This window comes from Mauremys reevesii, linkage group 2 (genome assembly GCF_016161935.1).
Source record: "Mauremys reevesii isolate NIE-2019 linkage group 2, ASM1616193v1, whole genome shotgun sequence".
NCBI lineage: Eukaryota > Metazoa > Chordata > Testudines > Geoemydidae > Mauremys > Mauremys reevesii.
The window spans coordinates 204,420,445-204,445,668 of NC_052624.1; the positions used below are offsets into that span (position 1 = coordinate 204,420,445).

The window sequence follows — 25,224 nt, forward strand, 5'->3', positions numbered from 1 at the left end:
CACATACACGTAAGACTGTTGTAATAAAAAAGATAGTGCGAGGCGACAGGACAGGGACAGGACACAAGTTTATTGTACAAAGTTAAACTAACCAAAAATCACTGCTCTTTTTCTTAGGATTGAGACAAATAAGATAATCCTTTTTATATATATAAAAAAATGTGTAATAAAACTTTTTTACTGTCTGTATTATTTATTGTAATTGTCTAAAAAAAATGTAAAAAAAGCTTGCTTGGATTGTTTAGTTGAGAGAGAGTTGAGGAGGGGGGGGACCCCTGTCTGTGGCACTCTCTCTCTCTCCTCCATAATAATTAAAAAAAAAATAAAAGTTATTTTTTTGCTGCACCCAAACAAAAAGCAAGAACTAAGTTTTTCTTCGACAGGACTATGCCATACAAGGTATTTTCTAAGTGTCAAACTTTGTTCAGTCTTCTGTTCTATGTTTCAAGCATTGTGGTTTCTACTACTTCCCTTGGAAGACTGCTGGAAAATGTTTATTGTAATATTGCAACACCAGAAAATTATTGCCAACCCCTAAGCAATAGTCTATCATTTGAACGTTCATGAAAAGTAGAATCTGAGTGAAATGAAGGCAGATGCATAACTTTGGGAAAAGATTGAAAGGAAAACTGTTTTTTGATTAATATTGGAGAGGAATGCTTCAACACTGGTAACGTGATAAAAAATATCAGATACTATTTAGTTTTGGATAGATCTTTAAAAGCTTAAGAAAGCCAGGGTTTGAAATAGTATATTGCTAGAAAAGGTATGATTATACATAATCCAGCTAGGATGTATCTTGGTCTGAGGTGATATGATACCCTACATAGTTCTGAAAAGACAAGGAACAGCAAACAGTGTAACATAGTACTTTTAAAATATTTTTAAAACTTATATCAAGATTGACTCCAATTATTTTGAAACAAACTGGAGGTTATGAGATAATGCTGAAGTTTTTGTTTTAAAATTAAATATATGGAAGAGAAAGTAGGAGAATGACAATCAAGAATGAAGAAAGGTAATAGTGGTCATTGTTAAAATCTTCTTGTCATTTGCAAATTAACATTACTGTCATTCTCTCTAACACAAGTTATGTGATCGCTTTCGTAAAAGGCAAATTGGTAAAGATTTTAATGGCGATCACTCACTATATGATTTGGTATGGTTTCTGAGTCTCCTCCGTTTATAAATTAAGATAATATTTCTTTAGTGACATTTACCTATCTGACAATGCTCTACATTCTCTGGAAATGTTAACAAATCTCTGGCAAATACAGGGTTTCCAATAGGTCTGAAGTGATTTCTTCCATTTCGTAAGTGAGGTAAAGTCCTGGTTTTGAAAAAAGAAAACAAATTATATTTTATTTTATTCTACCATGGTTTTTGACACACTAATCAGAAACAGGAAACTATACTTGATCTACATATTCACACTTCAATACCAGGACTTGGAAGTTCCCAATGTTAATACATATCACCTGAAGAAACCCAAATTCCTAGTGATATATAATTGAACTGATCTGACTTCAAGAGTTACTTTTGAATGTAACAGTCCTATGTAGGCCAGATTTGATACACAGTTTCACAAACAGCTGAAAAACCATGCCACCCACCCACCCAAGATACTTAAGTACTAGTGTATTTAAATAGCAAAGGCATATAATGTTATCTATTTAAATTTATTAGTTTAGTTTCCTTTTGGGGCATAGCTGAAACCTGAAATTCTACATTGCATCTTCTCCTTCCAGGAAATGGAACAGTATAGTAATTTGAATGACTACAGATGATTTCCGGGAACATGCTCATGATTTGAACGGAAAAAGTTAGGGTTTCAAAGTACTAAGTGATAGGTCCAAATATCTAATTCTATGTACCATTACATTATCCAATAATATTTTGTTAATTGTAAAGGAGTTATATACGGTCTCCTGCACTATAAGAGAAAAGTTTCTTCTAGAATATAGAAAGTAACAATACGAAGTTAAATTTATAAAACTGGGATATTACTTAAGATTTTAAGCTACATTCCTGCTAGTTAACATGATTGTGAAGACATTTTCTAACTAGAATTCTTTGCTAATATAAAGGTTAAACAAAATTAGAAAAAAAAATAAGTGAAGGAAAAGTTTTCCAGGAAAACAAAAGTACAATTTTTTTCCTTTACCTGTTCCAATCCGGGAGAGTCTTCTTGTAAACAGAATCAAGAGGCAAGACTTGCTGTCGACCCTGGGTTTCATCAAAGATACGACGAGCAGCAGCAGTAGTTAGGGTGACTACACAGTCCATATCACTAGCCATATGCCAAGAGATGACCTTCGCTGCTTTGTCATCCTCAATCTGTGCTAAATGTGCAATCTGTACAACAGAAGTAAAGAATACTCGTTGGAAACAAGATCACTTATGTTTTTCCTGCTATCCACAATCCCTCTTCAACTGAAGGCTCATTACAATAACTGGGCAATTTTGATGGGATGCTGTTGGCACCCCTTTCTGGAGGCTGCTTTTCCAGAGGTTACTTAGAAACTTGTTTAGGAGCTTACTGACTGAACAGCTTGAAGTTCTTCACCATGGAATTGTTGTAAAAAGGACTAACAAAACTTACCTTCCCTAAAATATCCTGATTGTCTTTGGGATAGTTTGAAAGGGTACATGCTCTTCTTGGAGATTTCTTTACTCCTTCCTGCTCCAACATCTTTTGTTTTATGAGAGAATCAACATATTGCAACTGTAAATTAAAACTGAAAGTTAACTGTACATCATCTCATCAGTTGAAGAAAGATTTTACCTAGCCGTAAATCAGGTTTCTGCTGTGAAGCATAAACAATCTGGATCAGACTTAGTATGGCTCTATTCTAGTTGGTGTCAGAGGAAAACAAGAGGTGGCATCACAACTATAGTTCTTTTGCTGAAAGAATTCAGGTGCCTATTTCATTTTCCATCTGTCAGACTGGTTAATTGCTTTATGAGGAAATGAAGGTGCCTGCCTTAAGCCAAGACAGAAGAGGAACTGAAGAAAGAGCAAGAGTCAGAGGGAAGGATTGTAGCTGGGCGGTGAGAACAAAATTTTGGAAGGAAGCAATTAGGCTCTCCGCCTAAAGGTTAAGCTAACAGAGGGAAACCAACTGGCCAGACTGTTGAATGCACAGAAAACCAACTGATTTTATTGGTTCATGACAAAATAATATATATTATTTATAACCTTCATTTCTGTATTCAATTATTTCAATAATGAACTCAAAACTTTACCAATGCAAGATGTCTCAGATTCTTTAAAAGCAGCAAAGAATCCTGCGGCACCTTATAGACTAACAGACGTTTTGGAGCATGAGCTTTCGTGGGTGAAGTGGGCATGCATCCGACGAAGTGGGTATTCACCCACGAAAGCTCATGCTCCAAAACGTCTGTTAGTCTATAAGGTGCCACAGGATTCTTTGCTGCTTTTATAGATCCAGACTAACACAGCTTCCCCTCTGATACTTGAGATTCTTTAAAGAGTAACTCATCTTTCAGGGAAATTGATAATGGGAGATATTGTACTGAACCTCTAAATTACTAATTTTAATTCAGCGTTGGTCAGTAATGTGTGAAAAGTATAATCATCTGTATAATATTATAAGTAGCAATCCTCAAAACTGGCACTTCTACTGGTAGTCTTTGCCAAGAAGCAAGGACTACATATGGACAGATACAGCTAACTACTCACCTTCAGAAATGGTCCCTTCAAATAAGTATTCTGGCGTACTGTCAGAACAGTAAATGAAAGCTTGCTTTACATAAGGAATTAAGCACAGTTTTTGGCACTACTTCATATAAGTGACCCATTAAGTTTACACCTTAGAGTTTTGGTAGATAAGTATGTATGGATTACACATTTTATTTGATTCTTTGATACAACACAAGCTCAGAGTTGGCTTTACTTGTACAGTGTTAAATATGTTGCTTGTTGTGAAATAAACAATTAAAAAGGAAATTAAAAAGCCATACTATGCTTGTCTGTGGAATATCAATTTGATGCTTTTTCAGTTCATTCTTCAGGTGAGATTGTTTTGTTTCAGCTTCCTGGACCTGATCTGAAACAATTTAATAATCAACACTTAGCATGGTAGGTAATGTTGGAATGGAAAATGTATTAGCCAATGAATTCTTTTCTAGGAGTATTCCTTCCCCTTGTTAGAGATAATTCCATTACAATTGCTTTCCAGTGTATACTGGACGCACCTCAGATTTGATCACAAGAGTCCTGGGCTTGGCCAGACTGCAAACAATTTCTCTTCAAATAAGTGCTTCCCAATTATATTGAAACAGCTTTGAAAACAAAGAAGTAAAGCCAATAATTTTGTCTTATTCTCCATTCAATCTAACAAATCAAAACAAAAATGTTTTAAAAAACAGTGCATAGTGCACAGCTCGTGTCCAGATCTCCTATCTTAGACAGAAATGTCTGAAATCTGAGAATGCTCCTAAAAGTTCCTCTACCACAAGTATTAGAACCCAGCTTTGCATCGAGAGCCCATATTAGAACTACATCTATGGAATTTAACCCTGATCTTGGTACTGCAACGAGCAAACGTTTCTTATAATTTATCAATATTCTTCATTTATCTTATATTAGCAATTAACAATGAGAGAAAGAGTTCAAAATACGTGGCATATAAAACAAATAAAATATTTGAGTCAATAAGAAGGCTGATCCAAACAAAGTAAGTTTAAGAATAACCAAAATGTACAAGTATGTTTTTGTTACTTTTATTCATCTCACTCTTTCACGTTAAGTCTTTCGTACATATCTAACTGACGGCTTCTTCCTTAACCTCTTTTTATAAACAACCATGACTGCTGTAGGGACACACAAACATATACAACCAACGTAGATTCATACTTTTGGGTGTTATTGTCTCTAGGGTGAACGGAGAAAAATTACATTATGAAACTTTAGATATCCACTTTTGAAGTGTTGGCTTTAAGTTAGGTCCCTAAATTTATAATTAGGGAACTAAAGGGCAGTCTGATTTCCAGCAAGCTGAGCACCCACAGCTCTCACTGAAGAAATGAAAGTGCTCAGAAGCTGTGAGAATTAGGGCACTGACCTAAGTGTCCACCTTTAGACACCCATGTTAGAAAACTTTGGCCTAAGGATTTTGCCTCACGTCAAGATAACTGCTAGACTTTTTATATGTACACCTAGTCAAATAACCAGATGCTTTTCTCCCAATGCAACAAACACTATGTTTTTCCAAAATAAACTGTCAAATTTGTTTCCTCATTTTTCAGTTTGATATTTACAATTTCTTTAATATCAAAATCATAATAGGAAAAAACTAGTTTCCTTCCTGAGAAAATAGTTAAAACATTTCTTTTTATTTTTAAAGTATATATGTAAATGACATGACTTACATTTAATTTCAGTTATAAGCTGCTCAGTGGTATCAAACATATTTCTGTATACAGCTATTGACTTAGATAGTTCATCTCTCTCTCTTGTAAGCGTTGCCATCCGCTGCTGTTTCTTAAAATCTAAATTATTTAAACACATCAACATTCCATTAGCAATACTAACAGAAGTACATATTAAAATGTCATATAGCTTGATGTAGAGAAAAGATGCCCAAAACCAACATGGATATTTTTTGGGTGGAAATAAGAGTCAGACTTTGGGAATGAGAAGTATTTTAAAGCTATTTTTGAAACTCACCATTGTAAAACATAAATGATAGACGGTATGGTTCCAGAGGTTTTGCCAAAGCTGGTAAGTCTGCCTCAAATTCAAGAATATATTCAGTGCTATCTCTTCCAGGGCTATTTTCTGCCAGCACTAGATTCTGTAGAAACAAATATACACACATCATATAAGATGCACAAATATATCACAACAAATAAAATTTGACTTACGAATTTTTCCTAGTCAAATATCACATCGCTGACTAAGTACTATTTATAAAATATAGATAAAGTTTTAAATAGTTATCGATAAATTTCGAAGTCAGTATCTGTTATCCTTAAGTAACAATACTTATAATTTCTTTTCTTAATAAAAATTTGAAGATTGAATACTCTATACCTTAATTTTAAGGACTAAAATATCAGATTTACTTTATGAAAGAATTGTAGTTTTAACTATATGTTTTATCAGTAAGATCAAACAAACATTTAGAAAAAATATACCTTATACTCTCTCCCATAAATAAAAATTTCCTGGAAGCATTAGAGTGCATTTATATCATGTGAACACAATGCAAACATAATGGGAAACCAGGCCAAATATATAAACCCAGGTAAGAAAAGTGCCTAACTCCCAATTAGGGTGACCAGATGTCCCGATTTTATAGGGACAGTCCTGATATTCGGGGATTTTTCTTATGTAGGTGCCCTATTACCCCTCACCCTTGTCCCGATTTTTCACACTTTCTATCTGGTCACTCTGCTCCCAATGCTGAGTTAAAGTTGCTGCTGTTACTATGGAAACAGACAGTAGGTCCCAAGTGAATGAACAAAGTTATGATAGATAGAGAAGTCATTTTATTATTAAAGGGCACTTTCTCTAAGATGAAAATTAACCCGCTTCCAAACACTATATTTTTAGACCTATTTCTCAATAATTTCTTATTAAAACCTCATCTTTCCCTATAGTTTAATATAGCAAATACCACAACCATCAAAAATGATATAAAAGTAAAACGAGTATGGGTAAACTTAAATAATGGCACATACATAGCATTTTCCCCAAGCTTTATACAAGTGATGATCACAATAAATCTAATATTGAACTCCATTGTTAATGCTGAGAGATTTCTACGTAACCAGACAAGAGATCCACTTTTTAAAGGTCACCAATACAATAAGAAATAAAACAATACAACCTTTAGAGAAATTAAATGACTTCCAAAAAGATATTGTAACTACATATTTGGTCAGCAATTACTAAGAAATTAAAATTCTAGAAAGTAATAATTTAAGTTCTGTTACAGATATTATAGATCCAAATTGTTTCCCCATTCCCCTCATTTCTCCATGTTCACAAAACTCTAAATACCAGTGAAAACCTATGTGGTTTTCATTTTCATGATGCTAACTGGTACTTCCCCATACTTCTAGGCAAGATGGAATGCTGCCATAATTTAAGAATATCCCTGAATTTTGGATGCAAAATTATAGTTGAATAAAAAGTTAAAAGCTGTTTCACAACTAACGAAGACCTCAATCCTGCAAACACTTAATGCGCATGAATAGACCCATTGAGTTCAATAGGTCTACTCATGTATATTAAGTTAGATTAAATCAAAAGGTTCTCAGCTACTATAAATTGGAGCACTGGTGGTTATTAAGGCTATGTCTACACTGCCAAGTAAAGGTATGATTGTAGCATGGATAGGCATACCTGTGTTAGCTTTAATGGGTAACAATAATAGGACAGATGTGGCGGCATGGACTTCCACATAGGCTAGCAATCAGCGTACCAGCCCTCAAAGCCTTATGTCTACACTGCATTTCGGACCATGCCTACCAGCTCAGGTAGACAGACTTGGTAGCACACTAAAAACTGTAGTGTGGATGCTGCAGCACTTGCAGCAGCTTGGGCTAGCCACCCGAGCTTGGTCCCAGGAGTCAGATTGGTTAGCCTGAGTTGCTGCCAGTTCCACAACATCCACACTGTTATTTTTAGCCAAGCTAGCACAAGTCTGTGTATCTGGGCTGGCAGGTAAGCTCCCAGCTGCAGTGTAGACATGCCCTCAAGGGCTGGTATTCTGATTGCTAGCCTGTGCTGAAGTCCAATACAAAACAAACTACTCTTTTGCAGTGTACACCATCCTGCTATTATTACCTGTGCTAGCTACAATAAAGCTAACACGGGGTATGCCAGACCATGCTACAATCACATCTTCACCTGGCAATGCAGATATACCTTTAAACAACTCGACCTGCTACTGGAAGGAGAAGGAATACACGAGTCACTGAAGATGGTTACTACTGAAGTACACTCTCATCCCCTCAAGGGAGAGAGAGAGAGGGACAACAGGAGTTCCTGTCCAAAGCAGTAGGATTACTATGCCAGAATGAAAGAACAAGCAGGACAGCTGAAAACCAGGAAAAGATAACAGGGAAAGAAAGAAGGTTCATAGCATAAGCAGAGGAAGACTGTAACATTGTCAGCTGCTGTTGAGGCAGGAAGACTGGAGTTTGGCTGCCAAACTGGCTCTTTGAGGGCAGGTGGTAGTGGTTGGAGAGAGACATTTTTTTATTTCTGCTTCCAGAAGCTAGTGTGAAGCACTATCCAGCATTTTCCTCGAGACTGGCACTCCATGAAATTAAATAATTTTCTCTCTCCCCACTGAAAAGTTTTAAATAAATTGCTCAATATAAAAGAAAAACTATTATAGGACTGAGAGGATAATATACTTTTTGTGATGTCACACACACATTCCAGTTCCATGTTTCAAGAAGATCTCAATATGTTTAGCTTATCAAAAGAAGTCTGAGAGGTGAATTGATTAGAGTGTATCAGTAATCTTCATGAGGGGAAAATACCAGGTATAAAAGAGCTCTTATCTAGTGGAGAAAGGCGTAACAAGAACTAACGGCTAGAAACTGAAACCAGACAAATTCAGATCAGAAATAAAGCACAAATTTTGAATAATGAGGATAACTGACCATTGGAACAAACTGCCAAGGCAAGTGGTGGATTTTTGATGTCTTCAAATCAAGAATGGATGCTTTACTGGACAACCTGCTTTAGCAAAGCAACTTATTGGGATCAATACACAGATAACAGTGATATTTGATGGCTTCTGATATACAGGAAATCAGATTAGATAGTTTCATGGTCCCTTTTAGCCTTAAAAATCTATGAGTCTATGGAAAAAAACAAGGAATTCCATTAAAAAATTTAAATTACTGAAATGTCACCTACAAATAAAAATACATTTTTCATTGTGATTAAAACAAACACTTACAACGATTTCAGCAGATCCTCTGTTAAATGGAAACTCAATTGTTTTAACTTTCCCCTGAAAGACTGGGATCTCTGTATCTTCTTCACTGGAACTCTTAATTGCAGCTATTATCTTGCCAACCAAATCATTTCCTGTACGGTTGTTGTATTCATCCTTAATAAAAAAAGAACAAACAAAAATGAGTTTGTGTAGGTCATGAATAAGAGTTGCACTGAATATTTAGGGCAGAAAACTTCCCCCACCAAACTCTTTGCTAACATGACCCCATTTTAATGAATTATTTCCTCCTGAGACCCCAGACAGCATCTGAAGATGCCATTTTGTAGAGCAAAATGACATCCTCCATACAGCTTGACTTCACGAGCAAGCATGAGTGAGATCACACTGAACGGAACAAAGTGGTGTCCTCCACACACTAGGGACTGCCACAACTCCATCCGCTGATGGGGCAATCCAGTTTTGGATCCCTTGATTTAGGGTAAATGTTGTTATTGAAGGAGTCACCAGGTGGCGCTGTTACAGAACCTTTCAAACTCTTTCTTAGCATGTGAGGAAACATTCAGGCTTGGGAAGATAGAGTGTGGTGCTAGTTTTTGTTATGTAAAGTTCTAGTTAAAGCAGTGGTCCTTGGAGAGTAGAGCTGCATCTCACAGGAGCACTAGCCAAACGTTTCTATTCAGGCTTGACAGCATTTTTCAGCCCTAGTTCTGAAGACGCCCTCATTGAACATTCCAGCAGAAAGCTTTCTGGGTCCACTTGGAGAAGGATCAACAGAGCATCTGTCAGGAACGTATCCCTCACCAAGGAAAAACAGGCACCTAGAATGCCCATTGAGTGAAACAGCAGCATCACAAAAGGGGCAAGTTTTAAATGCCAGGGAATTGTTTCAGCCATATTGGCGAGGGTTCCGGAATTGGGAGAGTATTCCCTAATGCACTATAAATGTTTTTGGGTTTTTTTTGGCCAAGGCATGTAAACAAACTAGTAAATACATTATCTACACTTACTAGCTAACAAGAGATTGCATGGAGTGCAGAGTAAACAGACACTGTGGGGGTTCTGTCTTGTTGCAATGGGCAGTAAGAAGGAACTGAGGAATGGTTGTTCTTCTCAGCCCTTTATGTCCTTGGGTGGGAGCCATGAGCACATCTAGGGTGCAGAGGCAGCACCAGCAGATACTACTAGCTTAAAAGAATCTGATCACACATTTATGGTATACATGTGCACCAGAAGTGAGATATGTGGATAATCACTTGAAATAGTAGTAATGGTACTCAAATTTGTTTTGTAGAAGTTATCTACTGTCCAGAGCTTAAAGCCAAAGTTGGGATCTGGCCACTAGACTGGTTGACACTGGTTTCACAACAAGGATCATGGAATCTCTGGAACACTTAAACATTAATGTTATAGCTAGGAATATCTTCTTTAGTATGGATTGAATTTGCCATGGATGTGGGGATCGAATATTTTTAGGACATTACATCAGTTACTGGCACTCTAGCAAAGCATCTGGTTGACACTAGGGCTCTGAAAAGGCTTTGAAGTCCCTTCTAAGAATGGCTCCTATCTTCCTGTCTACAGGGTGTCTGGAAAAGACATCCCTCTTAACAGGAATTATCCATTATCCTCTGGTAAGGATGTCACCACTGAATCAACTCTGGAGATCACGAAGGCAAATTTCTTCCATTCTGGGGCCTGCATAATCTCAAGATTTGCTAACTAAGTCATTTTCTATTTTCAGGAGTTCCCCACTCCTCCCTAATGACTTCTGAAGGTTTTAGTTTTGGATGGGAGATATTTATTATTGGCTTTAGTCTGTGCATATGCTTTCTCTGACAGGATCCATAAGGTGGGTGCACAACTGGTTGAAAGACCATACTCAGAGTGGCAGGAGGACATACCTAGTGGGATGCCGCATCTGATACTATTCAATATTTTTTATTAATGACTTGGATAATGGAGTGGAGAGCATGGTTACAAAATTTGTGGATGACACCAAGGCAGAAGGGATTGCAAGCACTTTGGATGATAGCATTAGAATTCAAAATGACCTGAACATATTGGAAAATTGGTCTGAACTCAACAAGATGAAACTCAAAAAGACATGATAAACTTTAGTGTGAAGGGTGCTGGGCAGGAGCCAGCCCTCTGTCATGCCAGTTCCAATTAAGGGAGGCAAACTGGAGCTGGTTAGAGAAACCAGCACCTGATTGGTGAATGGGAAACAGCTGACAGCTCAGGGCTACAAACAGGCCCAGAGGAAGGAAGCCAGGGGAAGCCAGAGAGTGGAAGGAGAGCGGTAGCTCTTCCCTCCTGGGTGCAGAGGCTGAGAAGTCCTTAAGGTTGAAATCCTCAAGCTGTATATGGTGAGGTGGTGGGATTGCATGCTGTAAATAAACTGGACCGGTGATTGCTGAGCCCCAGGGTCTCTAAGAGGCTTTTGGAACAGAGCAGAGGCAGGAGCAAATGGGGCCCTGCTACATCTAGAAAACCTGACTTATGAGGAAAGGTTAAAAAAAACAATCTTGGCATTTTTTGTCATGAGAAAAGAATACTGAGAGGGAACCTGAAAAGGATCTTCTAATTTATGAAAGGCCTGTTATAAAGAGGTCAGTGATCAATTGTTTTTCATGTCCATTGAAGGTAGGACAAAAAGTAATGGGCTTAATCTGCAGCACAGGTTAGAGATTAGGAAAAACGTTATAACTGTAAGGATAGTTAAGCACTGGAATAGGCTTCCAAGGGAGGTTATGGATTGCCTGATATTGAAGGTTTTTAAGAACTGGTTAGGCAAAATACCTGTCAGGGATGGTCTGGGTTGTTTGGTCCTTCCTCAGTGCAGGGGGCTGGAACAGATGACCTATTGAGGTACCTTCTAGCCCTATTTTCTAATATTCTATCTTAACACAGTAACCACCACTCTCAGAGTTTCATGGAAGTCTGAGTAAAGAACATCTGATTTTTCAGCTCAGTGTTGAAGTTCTTTTTGGATTTCTGATCATCTTGATCCAGAGCTGAGAATTCCCCCTTTCTGAAAGAGGAACTAGAACTTATTGAAGGAGATGAAAATCTGTGGTGATTTCTGGTTTTTCCTGATTTTATTTTTCAGTCTTCTTGGTTCTCTTGTCCTTTTGGGGAGATGGAAGACATTTGGAGGGGTGGGGGTGGGGAAAGACAGGGAAGAGGACAATAGGGTGGTGACTGGTAATTCCCATAGAATTGACTTTTCTAGTCTGTTATTCCCTTTTGGATTTTTCCTGCAAGGGAGGAGGGAAGGAGCAGGAGGATGATACACTTATCACTATGTGACTTAATTGGAAATGAAATGAAAGGGAACATCTTTAAAAGAGCTCTTTAGATTTTTCTTCAGAAGGGATCAGAGTTGCCAAGTAACATGATTAACCCTCTTAAGAAGCTGGGATGGGACTCATGTTCTTTTTCCTTTAGAGTTGGACTTCATCTGTAGGTTCAGGGAGATTTCTAGACTTCCATCCTGTGAGTCCATGACTGGCAAGGACAATCTGGTTTTTCAAAAGTTCCAAGAAGGACTGATCCATCCTTTTAAAGATGTCTCCAAGTGTGTCTTAGCTGATGTGAGGAATGATAACAAGATGTTCAGGCTCAAAACTTTTCCCCAGAAGAACAAGGAGCAATCATGGAAGAGCTCACCTTCTGTGGCTCTTGTAATAACCTGGTGTTTTTTTGTCCTTTGAGGGGAAGATGATTTTCTTTTCTTTTTTGGGGGGAGAGGAGGAAAGAGGGGTTTGAGGACACCATCTAGAGCAGGTGGCTACTTTCAGAGTTACACTCTATACCATGTATGTATAAATATCTCCTGTCTGTGTGTTCCATTCTATGCATCCGAAGAAGTGAGCTTTAGCTCACGAAAGCTCATGCTAAAATAAATTTGTTAGTCTTTAAGGTGCCACAAGTACTCCTGTTTTTTTTACTCTATACAAGAGTAACTTGTAGGACTAACAGTTTAAGGTGTGAGTTTCTCATCATCTTGAATATGAAGGCATAAAAGCAGAAGACTTATGTTGGGATGGTGTCAAACTGGTGTAGTCATACTGAATGAATAGTGTGAGCATAACCTGACATGACTTAAACATGGCTGAAGGCCTACAGAGGATCCTGGGAGCAGGGTCCCCTTTAAGCAGAAGCAGATTTGATAAAGGACTGGCAAAGTCTGCGTGTGTGATCGATATTGAACCTACTGGTATGCAAATATGGGCCCATGCAAAAGTAACTATCGCACGTATAAAGTTCCAGCATGGAACACAGGTCGACCTGGTTATAGTGACCTTACAGCGAGCCAGAGTGAATGATTGATGAGTGAGTAAAGTGGGGTGAACTTCGTTTGGTACAACCCCCCCCCAGCTCCTTCTAAAATACTAATAAGATAAAATTAATAACCAAATCCCCACTGGGCATGCTTTTAAGACATGTGACTCCTTTGAGGAAAAGGAGTGTAAGAATCAAGCAAAGTAAATTACTGTTACTAGGATTCCTTAATTGACACTTGAAGAAGCAACACTGTTAGGCAAAGTAGCGAAAACTCTGCTCCGTGGGCTCAAGTAGGACTGTGAACTAGAGGTGTCTCAAGGCAGCGAAGGCCTTGCCTCAAGGGAATCTGAGACAGACCAGAGGGCTGAGAAGAACAGACCTGGAGGGAAGAAGCCATCTATAAAATTGTTAACTGCCTTCTCTGTTTGTCAAGCAGGAACTGCATGAGGCTAGCTCAAGGCCTGTTTGTGTATGTTTGTAAAAGAGAGACTTGTTCAGAGGAATGTATAGGTCTTAATGTATAGCTCTTAATGTCTAACATAGGAGTTATGTGCTTGATATAACCCTTTACCACTTGTGTAATTCCTTCCTGCTGTGTATTGAAGATAATTGCTGTGGACATTTTTCACTGGTCTGACAGTAATCTGCTCCACTGGGAGCTAGTAAAGATGCATTTCAGGGGAAGTAGCGCCCCCTGTTGTCAACAACCTTCAAATTCAAGTCCACAGAAATAGTAAAGGAAATAACAGCATGTAATGTCATTTCTATGTTCATACGTTTTGGGGGAAAAAAACAAACCAACCCCCTTTTTTTTATTTTCTAATATAGACAGCAAGTTTTTTTTTTAAATGTTTTTTAAACAGTTCTGAGTTTTGAACAGCTGCATCCTCTCATACATCTCTACTTATCCAACATTTTACAATTAAAGATGATAATTTTAATGAGCAAAATACATCAGATTTTTAATAACCTTTATTTATTGCTCCAATTACTGCTTTGCAGCAAAGTAACATTACCTTTATATGGAGGCATAAATCCTTGATCAGAGTCCGGCTGGCAACAGTTCGAACATTAGAAACTACAGGAGTAGCTGGTAGAGATTCTGGTAGCAACTGCACTGGAATATTAGCTACCACTTCAATTATAATCTTAAGAAAGTAAGAGGAACAACACAGTTAACTGAAGTTTCATCTACAATATGTAGGCTGCCCAACAATACTGAAACGAATACAATGTATAAGCTAAAAATATGTTCTTAAAACTTAATCATCAATTCAAAGGGCCATAACAAGTTTTACTAGTTTATAGATTACGCAGTTTAAAAAAAAATGTTATATTTTAAAAGAAACAGTGAGGAGGCATTTATGAAGACACGAGAACAAAATGAAAAAAGTCTATTCAGCAGATGTCTGCCTACTTAAAAGGCCAATAAAAACATGATTTGATAATCAACTGTTCAAGGTGTGTTATTACCAAAAATAAAGTTATGGATTTTGTAAATTAGCCAATTGTAATAGTAATTCAAATGTTTTTATTAAAATCAGTCATCTTTCATTTACTGTAAAGAATTCACATACTTTATTTCCTACTATATATACACCTAACTATATATAATTCATCACAGAAGCAAACCTGTTCACTGCTGAGTATATTTGTCTTATCAATCGCAAAAGCAAACTGGATGCTGTAAGTTCCCACTCTCTCTGGAACCATTTTATCCCTAAGTTAATTAAAAAAAATAGTGATCTTAATGTTGACATTACAAATAAGGTCAGCAAATCAAATCTTTATCTATTCCTGTTAACCACTTACTGAAAAGTGATGGGGTACTTTACTTTCCATAAGATTCCATCCATTCTTTACCCAACTTTATGAACAAAACGTGTGATAACCTGTCTGAGGAAGTTTATATGAAATTCTGTTCTTTTATACAAGATGGAATGATGAATGCTCCCTCCCACTCAAATGCATAACGACACTGAATTTTCTGGGTTCTGTCACCTTGTGTCACAACTATAATTTTAAACTACTTCATGGAAAGTTATCCGTTATATTTAATAATGGAATGGATGAACATTTTTAAAACTGGTTTGGACTACTTTATTTACTTTCATTTGGATTAATTTCCTCTTTTTCTTCTGCCATTTTATTAGCAAAAAGCCCAGCTTTCTTGCACAGGTTGCTTCATAAATCAGCAGGGGATAGGGCTAGTAGCAATTCCAACTCAGAAGACAGCACTTGAACCAGAAATATGTCTTGTGTCTCTTGAAATGCTTAGCATATTTCAGGAGCTATCACACTGTAAACAAACAACAATAGGCTGCTGCTACTTAAAATGGCAACAGCAGTAGCAAGAAGATCAAAGAAGAGGGAATGGCTGTACAGAATCACCAGGGTCTGCCTGGGGTGGCACAAGAATGTGCCACTCTTTACTCACTGCTGAGCCTTGCAGCTCAATCTAGCCCACAGAGATATTATCAAGTGACAAAGGCCGAGGCTAAATCTTACTCCTGCACACCAGTGTCACAATATGGCTCTCTGGGATTAGCCTCTCCACTAGTTTACAGAAGTGGTCTGTTTCCTCTCTGCAGTGAATCTGTGGGTAATCCAAGCTACTTAGCAATTTGTCAGCCTGATCACAACTCCTTCCTGTACTATTTAGATGAATTCTCTCAAAGGCATTGGAATAATATATAAGGAAACTTATATGTACAAAAAACCCTAACTTTCATTGAACACCTAATATGATTCTTTCAACTTCAACAGAAATCCAAATTCAATTAAATTTACAATTTATAAAGGTAGATGGTTTGGACTTGTGTACAACTTAATCACAGAAAGAAGATAAACAGGAAATAAAAATTTCTGTTCTGCCTCATATCATCACCACTAGTCTGCAGTATGCAAAGAATGAGAAATATCAGAATCAAAATTGAGGGAAATTTAGAACAGGAATTTGGCCTAACAAGGGGTACCACCTGCAGCACATGGAAGATTGTCTAGTTTGTTGCATTTCAAGAACATGGACGATGACACATTACTATTAACAAATCCGATCAGGAGATGCAAGCATGTTTGGACATTGGTACAATAATCTATGATGTCCTCTTGAATTGACTGATTTGAAGCCTTGTATGCTTCCACTATGCAATGTTTTAGCTATCTTGCTAATGATTATTTGGATGCTGTCTCCTCTTCATTTCACAGGAAAATATATAAGACTTCCTGGAATACTTAATTTCAAGTAGATTCTTAGTGATTTGCACATGTCTAGAATGTGCCACAAATGTTTTTTATTATCAGAGGGGTAGCCGTGTTAGTCTGGATCTGTAAAAAGCAACAAAGAGTCCTGTGGCACCTTACAGACTAACAGATACCTGCCTCTGGAAATGTCCATTACATGCGTCTGACAAAGTGGGTATTCACCCACGAAAGCTTATGCTCCAATACATCTGTTAGTCTATAAGGTGCCACAGGACTCTTTGTTGCTTTTTAATGTTTTTATCGTACCTTGGGGGTGGACAAAAGGATGGTAGGATTATTTCTTGAGATGTGACGAAGAAGAACATTTATTTTGTTGAGAGAAGTCAAGAGCACTATGAAGAATGGAGAAAGAAAATATCTGAGTGCAACATGGATGCACTGAGAGACATCTCCAGAACCTTTGTCCAATACTGACTCTTTCATGAGCAATTAAAATGAGTGAGACGCTCTTTTGCCTTCCCCAGATGAACTTGCATAGAAGCACAGTCTGTGTCAATGTGGGGTTTGGTAGGATGGAAAATAATGAAGAGGGCTGCCTAGTTCTCCCTCTGGAGCCTCTGCTCCTGGGGGGAGGGGGCAAATTCTCTTGACTATACAGTAACACCTCACTTAAAGTCATCCCGGTGAACGTTGTTATGTCGCTGATCTATTAGAGAACATGCTTGTTTAAAGTTGTGCAATGCTCCCTTATAATGTTGTTTGGCAGCCGCCTGCTTTGTCAACTGGTTGCAGAAAGAGCAGCCCGTTGGGAGCTAGCTGGTGGAGACTTGGAACCAGGGTGGACCGGTAGCACCCCCCCATCAGCTTCCTTAAGTTCCCTGGGTGGCAGCCACCCAGCAGGCTATCAATTGCGGAGCAGCTCAGCTATCCCTCCCCCCGCTGCCGTGTGCTGCTCCTGCCCTCTGCCTTGGAGGTGCTCCCGGGAGCCTCCTGCTTGCTGTGAGAGGGCAGAGCGCAGAGAGAGAGAAGAGGGGTGCTAAAGTCAGGGTGTCCCCCTCCACCGGCTCCTGTACCTTATCTCCGGGGAGATACTGAGCTCAGGACTGAGGGAGCTTGCTAGCAGCAGCTGCTGTCTCAATTTGCTAATCTACTTAAAAAGAAATAATTTAGCAATAAGGCATTCCCTGAGAAATATCCCACCCTCTGACTTCACCTCCTCAACCAAATTTCACAATCATCATTGCTGTGCACAGTATTAAATTGTTTGTTTAAAACTTAGAGTGTGTGTGTGTGAGTGTGAGTGTGTGTCAAAAAAATTCCATGGAACCTAACTCTCCCTGTTTACATTAATTCTTATAGGGAAATTGGATTTGCTTAACATCATTTCACTTAAAGTAGCATTTTTCAGGAACATAACTACAACGTTAAGTGAAGAGTTAGTATATTTCGTTTTGGTAGGAAGAAAAGAACTGCTTGGATCTGTAATCTGCCTTATAGTCTAATTCTGATACTTAGTAGTGTTTAGAAGCAAGATTTAGGGTTTGGTGTTTTTTTGTTTTGTTGTCAGCTACTACATAATATTCCAAATATAGATATAGAGCGTCAGAATAACTATTGAACTTAGTGTCTGCTTTTACCCTAAACCTCAGTTACCATAGAAGAATCTAAGGCCATCTAAGACGTACATTTTCTTTATCAAAAGACAAAAAAATTATTCTAGTTAAAAAGATCAGTTTTTTTCAGATCACCACATCTGACCATTCTGGCTCTTGCAAAGTATATCTGTATTGCTGTTGAAGAAGCTTTGAAATCCTTGTAAAAGTTACCCTCCATCATTTTATCTGTGGTATCTTTGGGAAAAGAAGAGTCTCTCCACAAACGAGTAACCATGTCTTCTCTTAGTGAGGCTACTGCTTCATCAACCTTGGGTATCTGAGTTAGGGAGACGTTTAGTTCCTGGTAGTTGTAAAACTTCTTCATAAACCCTCTTTGTTTTATCTGCAAGTTCTCATTCAGATCTTATGATAATCTCAAAGGAGAAGGACTTTGCCTTAGTGTTAGGTCCTTTTTCCTCCATGTTACCAGACCCTATATCAAGAATATTAAATATCATTCTCTTGAGAATCTGATTTTGGCTCGTCATGGTCAGACACAGTTTCTTCAAGGGCAGAGCTGCAGGGAATGGGAGAGGTTGAACCACCATTTTTGGACTTACAATTTTTAGGCCTCTTAGCCTTTTGTTCTTTTCATTTCTTTGTGAACAACTACCACCAGAGTGATCATGCACACTTCGGATGTGCTCCTGTTAGCTGCATTTAGGTGGAAAGACGCTTCTGTGGAAAGGTCATCCAAGTAGGGGCACTATGAAGGATCCCGTTAGTTGTGGGAAGAGCGCACTACAGGATCCTGGCACTCTGACAGGATTCCTATTTGCTTTCCCACACTGCTTTGCACCTATTTAAGTTACTTTTGGAGCACTCCTGAGGTACCCACTTTTTGCATGACACTTGCCCACTTGATAAAATCTGCTCCAGAGAAAGGTAACACTTTCTTCTGCTGTCTGGTCCTGCCATTATAGGCAGAGCATCTGTGACACATAAGGAAAAGATGTGGGCAAGCTGACAGGTTGCTAACTGTGGTTCTACTGCAGAGAAAGGAGATAGTCCAGTACTGTGAACTAATGGGTAACTTATGAGGCAGAAAATAGAGCATCTCTGAAACTGATTGGTGACAGAGGAAAAGGCATGAGTTAAAATTATCCTTTTCCTTCACCCCAAATAAATGGCAAATTATAGACAGGGAAGGTGGCCTCAAAATGAGGGATGCATTACCCCACAACCATCTCTAAATATGTTGACAAATTATATGTAAAATGTTCACACTGATCTCAAAAGAACAGGGTTTATTTTTTGTGAAAGAATTCATTCCATATGCATTATATCATGCCAATACATTAGAATATACCAGTTTCTCATCAATGATGTTGTCGAAATTAAAGCATTTCTCCAACAGCTATATTGTTAATGCTTACTCTATTCCGAACTCTAATTATAAAATGAGTTTGCTCAAACCTGAAGTAAAAGAAGCCTTCATCCTTGCCATCCTTGACTTTACTACAGCCAAGAGTTGTAACCTGAAAAGAACAGGATTTAAAAAAGTAAATGTAATAGATACAATTTTTTAAAGCACTTCATATGTAACATGCTATCAAGTCTTACTAAACATTAGGAATGTAAAAGTTTAACCGGTTAACTGATACGCTCAATGCTCATCGGTTACAGTTCCGCTGTCTCCCCACACACCCGAAGTTCCAGCTGCCGGCCTGTGGGGCTGGCACAGGGACGCTGGTGGTGGCAGAGATCCCTGGGCGCAGGGCCGGCAGCGGGGATTCCCCCTAGTTCTCTAGTAAAACGTTTAACCAATAGAATTTCAATCAGTTACATGGGTAGGTTTTTTACATGCTGTTTACATTCCTACTAAACATCAGTTAAAAACTGTATGTTTGTTAAAAAATTTAAAAGCTTTTTCCATTAAAAAAGTTTTTTAAATTAAGAAAACTGAAATAGCAGTTTTCTGAAAGAACTTGTAATTTAGAAGCTATTTTGGTATTCTCAGTTCCTGCATAATAAAGATGAGTGAACTAATCGATATGTGAACACAGCACTGTTCCTTAGTATGCCAAGGAAAATTACCAAAGAGTTGTACCTGTTCTGTTCAGCCTTCAGAAGAAAAATGTTTTGTACAAAGAGCTATCTTCACTTCTAAGCATAAGAACAGCTAATGTTGCAATCAACCAAACAGAAGCTTAAATCATATGATGAAAAAAACTGCAATAAAATTTCTCTTACTGTAAATTGCTTCGGATTGATGGAAGCTCTGCTTACTGGCACATGCACAGAGGCTACTTGATGACCCCTCTTTTCCCCCCGCTCTTCCTTCCCCAGCTGGAAAGATTCCTGCTGAGGGGTGGTAGTCTAGTGGCATGGTCTGGGAGGCACTTTCAAAGTTTTTGTGACTAATACTGGAAAAGCTTAGGGTACAATTCTTGCCCCAGTGAAGGCAAGGAAAGCTTTTCATTGACTAAAGTGGGGGCAGGATTTCACGTCTAATACACATACATGAATTGTATAAAAAAATCCCATATAAACAGGATGGAAGGAGGAAATTCTGGATTGGTGGATGCCCTCTTAAGAGATGACCAATATATAGATTTGTCCAACTTTCCAGCACATCTATGCTAATCCAGACAACTCTGATGTATCATTTGTAGATAACACACTAGAACGGAATCGCAGCTAAAAGCTGCAAACAAGTGTTATCTCTAGTAATGGTGTGGATACATGCTTTCCAAATTTTAGTGCAACATGTCCTGCTTCTCTTTGCCCATAAGGTCAACAAAGATCTCATGGACTGTGAATCTGCAATGCCAAAAGGCAAAATGTCTGTTTGGAGATTATTTTTATAGTTATTTTAACTCAGTGACAAATATAGGCTTTGGAAATTAAATCTTCGAACAAAGAGCATCAGATTGGCAAAAGGTAATACTTCACAACTCTTCTGACATCCTTATGGAGTGCAAAGAGCCTCCTTTGGTTTTTAAGGTTTGGAGAATGGTGGCTTTTTACAGTAATATAGTCATACTTCTTGTCTTAAGTACAGTAGAACCTGAAGTAAAACTTCAGTTATGTACACACTTACTTCAAAACAGTAGCTTTCCTTACTATTTAGAAAATTAATAGCAAAATGCTGTAATGGTAGTCTCATATTACTATATTTCATTATTTTAAAAATACATATTGTAGTACACATACTATTGCATTATCATATATTAAACAATTGTCAAAATACATAAAACGTAATTTGTAACAGGTCTCCCTTGAGTGTAAATTAGTGAGTTTCTGCTGAATAGCAACAACATTCCCAGCGTTGAAGTATTGCAGTTTTACTAGACAGATAGCTTAGTCTTGTTTAAAGTAATAGGGACAGCAGCTGGCGTGGACATAATTTTACTGAATGTACAAGAAATTTAACACTTAATAGCTGCAATCTAGAAAGAGACATTTCTCTAAACAAAGCACACAGAATTCCCTTCTGTGGAAAATGTTGTCTGTGTCATATTCACAGGACCAACATGTGTTATAACATTTTCCAATTACTCACATTAGCTGGTACTCTGTTTCCACTGCTTTGTCCTTCCCATATTTTCATAGAAACCCGGCCTGGATTAATATTTTTAATAATGTTGCTATCTTCAGAAATTACACTAACCATAAAATCTGCATAAATAAATAAATTAAAATGTTATTTTTCCAAGACTCAGTTTTACATTCAGAAACTCACGTCTAACCTCTTCAAGAATAATAAATGTAAAATATTACTGTCCTCCATCTCCCCCACCACAATTTTTCCTAGTCAAACCACAAAATTGAGAATGAAAGTGTGTTAGGCCATGTTTAAATTGTGGCAGTGCAAACTAATTGTCCTTTAAAACAGAACACTGGAAAGAAAAAGTTTTATTTTAGAGAAACACAAAATGCTGTATTAGCATAATATATTTGTTAGGAGGCATCCAAGAATATTTCACAATTAAACTAAACACATATTTAAGAGCACTTTACGCTGTGCTACACAAACATGAGCTACAAAATAATGACTAAATATTTTCCCATTGACCCAAATATCGGAATATATTGGAAGGATAGAACAGGTCGTGCTGGTTGGGGAATGGCACTATATGTGAAAGAAAGCATAGAATCAAATGAAATAAAAATGGTAAATGAATCAAATTGTACCATAGAATCTCTATGGATAGAAATTCCATGCTCTAATAATAAGAATATAGTGGTAGGGATATATTACCGACCACCTGACCAGGATGGTGATAGTAACTGTGAAATGCTCAGGGAGATTAGAGAGACTATTAAAATAAATAACTCAATAATAATAATAGGGGATTTCAATTATCCCCATATTGACTGGGTACAGGTCACCTCAGGGCGGGATGCAGAGATTCTTGACACCTTAAATGACTGCTTCTTGGAGCAGCTGGTCCTGGAATCCACAAGAGGAGAGAGGCAATTTTTGATTTAGTTGTAAGTGGAGCACAGGATCAGGTCCAAGAGGTGAATATAGCTGGACCGCTTGGTAATAGTGAACATAATATAATTCAGTTCAACATCCCTGTGGCGGGGAATACTCCACTGTAGCATTTAATTTCAGAAAGGGGAACTACACAAAAATGAGGAAGTTAGTTAAACAGAAATTAAAGGGTACAGTACCAAAAGTGAAATCTCTGCAAGCTGCATGGAAACTTTTTAAAGACCCCATAATAGAGGCTCAACTTAAATGTATACCCCAAATTAAGAGAACTAAAAAAGGGCCACTGTGGCTAAACAACAAAGTAAAAGAAGCAGTGAAAGGCAAAAAGGCAACCTTTAAAAAGTGGAAGTTAAATCCTAGTGAGGAAAATAGAAAGGAGCATACACACTGGCAAATGAAGTGTACAAATACAATTAGGAAGGCCAAAAAAGAATTTGAGGAACAGTTAGCCAAAGACTCAAAAAGTAAGAGCAAATGTTGTTTTAAGTACATCAGAAACAGGAAGCCAGCTAAACAACCAGTGGGGCCACTGGACGATTGAGGTAATAAAGGAGCACTCAAGGACAATAAGGCCATTGCGGAGAAACTAAATTAATTCTTTGTGTCAGTCTTCATGGCTGAGGATGTGAGGGAGATTCCCAAACCTGAGCCATTCTTTTTAGGTGACACATCTAAGGAACTGTCACAGATTGAGGTATCATTAGAGGTGGTTTTGGAACAAATTGATAAATTAAATAGCAGTAAGTCACCAGGACCAGATGGTATTTACTCAAGAGTTCTGAAGGAACTCAAATGTGAAATTGAAGAACTACTAACTGTAGTCTGTAACCTATCATTTAGCTCAGCTTCTGTACCAGATGACTCGAGGATAGCTAATGTGATGCCAATTTTTAAAAAGGGCTCCAGAGGTGATCCCGGCAATTACAGGCCTGTAAGCCTGACTTCAGTACTGGGTAAATTAGTTGAAACTATAATAAAGAACAATATTGTCAAACATATAGATGAACATAATTTGTTGAGGAAAAGTCAACATGGTTATAGTAAAGGGAAATCATGCCTCACCAATCTACTAGAATAGGGGGTCAACAAGCATGTGGACCAAGAGAATTCAGTGGATATAATGTACTTAGATTTTCAGAAAGCCTTTGACAAGGTCCCTCACCAAAGGCTCTTACACAAAGTAAGCTGCCACGGAATAAGAGGGAAGGTGCTCTGATGGATTGGTAACTGGTTAAAAGATAGGTAAAAGGGTAGATATGAATGGTCAGTTTTCAGAATGGAGAGAGGTAAATAGTGGTGTCCCCCAGGGGTCTGTTCTGGGACCAGTCCTATTCAACATATTCATAAATGATCTGGACAAAGGGGTAAACAGTGAGGTGGCAAAATTTGCAGATGATACAAAATTACTTAAGATAGTTAAGACCCAGGCAGACTGCGAAGAGCTACAAAAGGATCCCTCAAAATTGGGCAACAAAATGACAGATGAAATTTAATGTTGATAAATGCAAAGTAATGCACACTGGAAAGCATAATCCCAACTATACATATAAAATGATGGGGTCTGGATTAGCTGTTACCACTCAAGAAAGAGATCTAGGAGTCATTGTGGATAGTTCTCTGAAAAAACATCCACTCAATGTGCAGCGGCAGTCAAAAAGGTGAACAGAATGCTGGGAATAATTAAGAAAGAGATAGGTAATAGGACAGAAAATATCATGTTGCCTCTATCCATGGTACACCCACATCTTGAATTCTGTGTGCAAATATGGTCAGGCCATCTCAAAAAAGATGTATTGGAATTGGAAAAGGTTCAGAAAAGGGCAACAAAAATGATTAGGGGTATGGACCGGCTTCTGTATGAGAAGAGATTAATAAGACTGGGATTTTTCAGCTTGAAAAAAGAGACAGTGAAGGGGAGATATGATTGAGGTCTATAAAATCATGACTGGTGTAGAAAAAGTAGATAAGGAAGTGTTGTTTACTACTTCTCATAACACAAGAGCTAGGGGTCACCAAATGAAATTAATAGGCAGCAGGTTTAAAACAAATAAAATGATCTAGTTCTTCACACAGCACACAGTCAACCTGTGGAACTCCTTGCCAGAGGACATTGTGAAGGCCAAGACCATAATAGGGTTCAAAAAAAGAACTGGATAAATTCATGGAGGATAGGTCCATCCATGGCTATTAGCCAGGATGGGCAGGAATGGTGTCCCTAGCCTCTGTTTGCCAGAAGCTGGGAATGAGCGATGGGAGGATGGATCACTTGATGATTACCTCATTCCCTCTGGGGCAACTGGCACTGGCCAATGTCGGAAGACAGGATATTGGGCTAGATGGACCTTTGGTCTGACCCAGTAGGGCCATTCTTATGTTCTTAGGACTGCCAGTGGCCGTAGGATTTGAACTATAGCAAGTGTATTGATACTTCAGCACAGTAGTACAACTATAATCCTTTCAATCTGAATACCAAAGGATTTAAACATAATAAAATGCTGGAATATGGGGGCTTGAAAGCCTCTTTTTTCAATGGTTGACTACTAGTAGTCTAATAGCAGGAGGCTCTTTTGTTTAGTGTAAATAAAAAAAGTGAACTGGCCTCTGCAAAAAACCTTTGGGAATTCAGAAATTGGAGAGGGGACTGGGTTGCTCCCCCAGACCTATTTTTGGCATCAACTATCTGCTC

At 38.0% G+C, this 25,224-nt stretch overlaps 1 protein-coding gene across 2 annotated transcripts in view; it reads right to left on the reverse strand.

The window, feature by feature from the left end:
* SMCHD1 (structural maintenance of chromosomes flexible hinge domain containing 1) overlaps positions 1–25,224 on the reverse strand; it is a 181,113-nt gene that overhangs the window by 30,457 nt on the left and 125,432 nt on the right. For both annotated transcript variants that reach the window (XM_039527011.1, XM_039527012.1), the window contains exons 33-43: positions 21,600–21,715; positions 19,511–19,572; positions 14,868–14,955; positions 14,252–14,383; positions 8,949–9,101; positions 5,693–5,819; positions 5,395–5,514; positions 3,985–4,070; positions 2,603–2,725; positions 2,165–2,355; positions 1,221–1,330 (exon numbers count right to left, since the gene is read on the reverse strand). In XM_039527011.1, the coding sequence (XP_039382945.1) occupies positions 1,221–1,330; positions 2,165–2,355; positions 2,603–2,725; positions 3,985–4,070; positions 5,395–5,514; positions 5,693–5,819; positions 8,949–9,101; positions 14,252–14,383; positions 14,868–14,955; positions 19,511–19,572; positions 21,600–21,715 (1,308 nt within the window). The remainder of the gene's footprint in view (positions 1–1,220; positions 1,331–2,164; positions 2,356–2,602; positions 2,726–3,984; positions 4,071–5,394; positions 5,515–5,692; positions 5,820–8,948; positions 9,102–14,251; positions 14,384–14,867; positions 14,956–19,510; positions 19,573–21,599; positions 21,716–25,224) is intronic.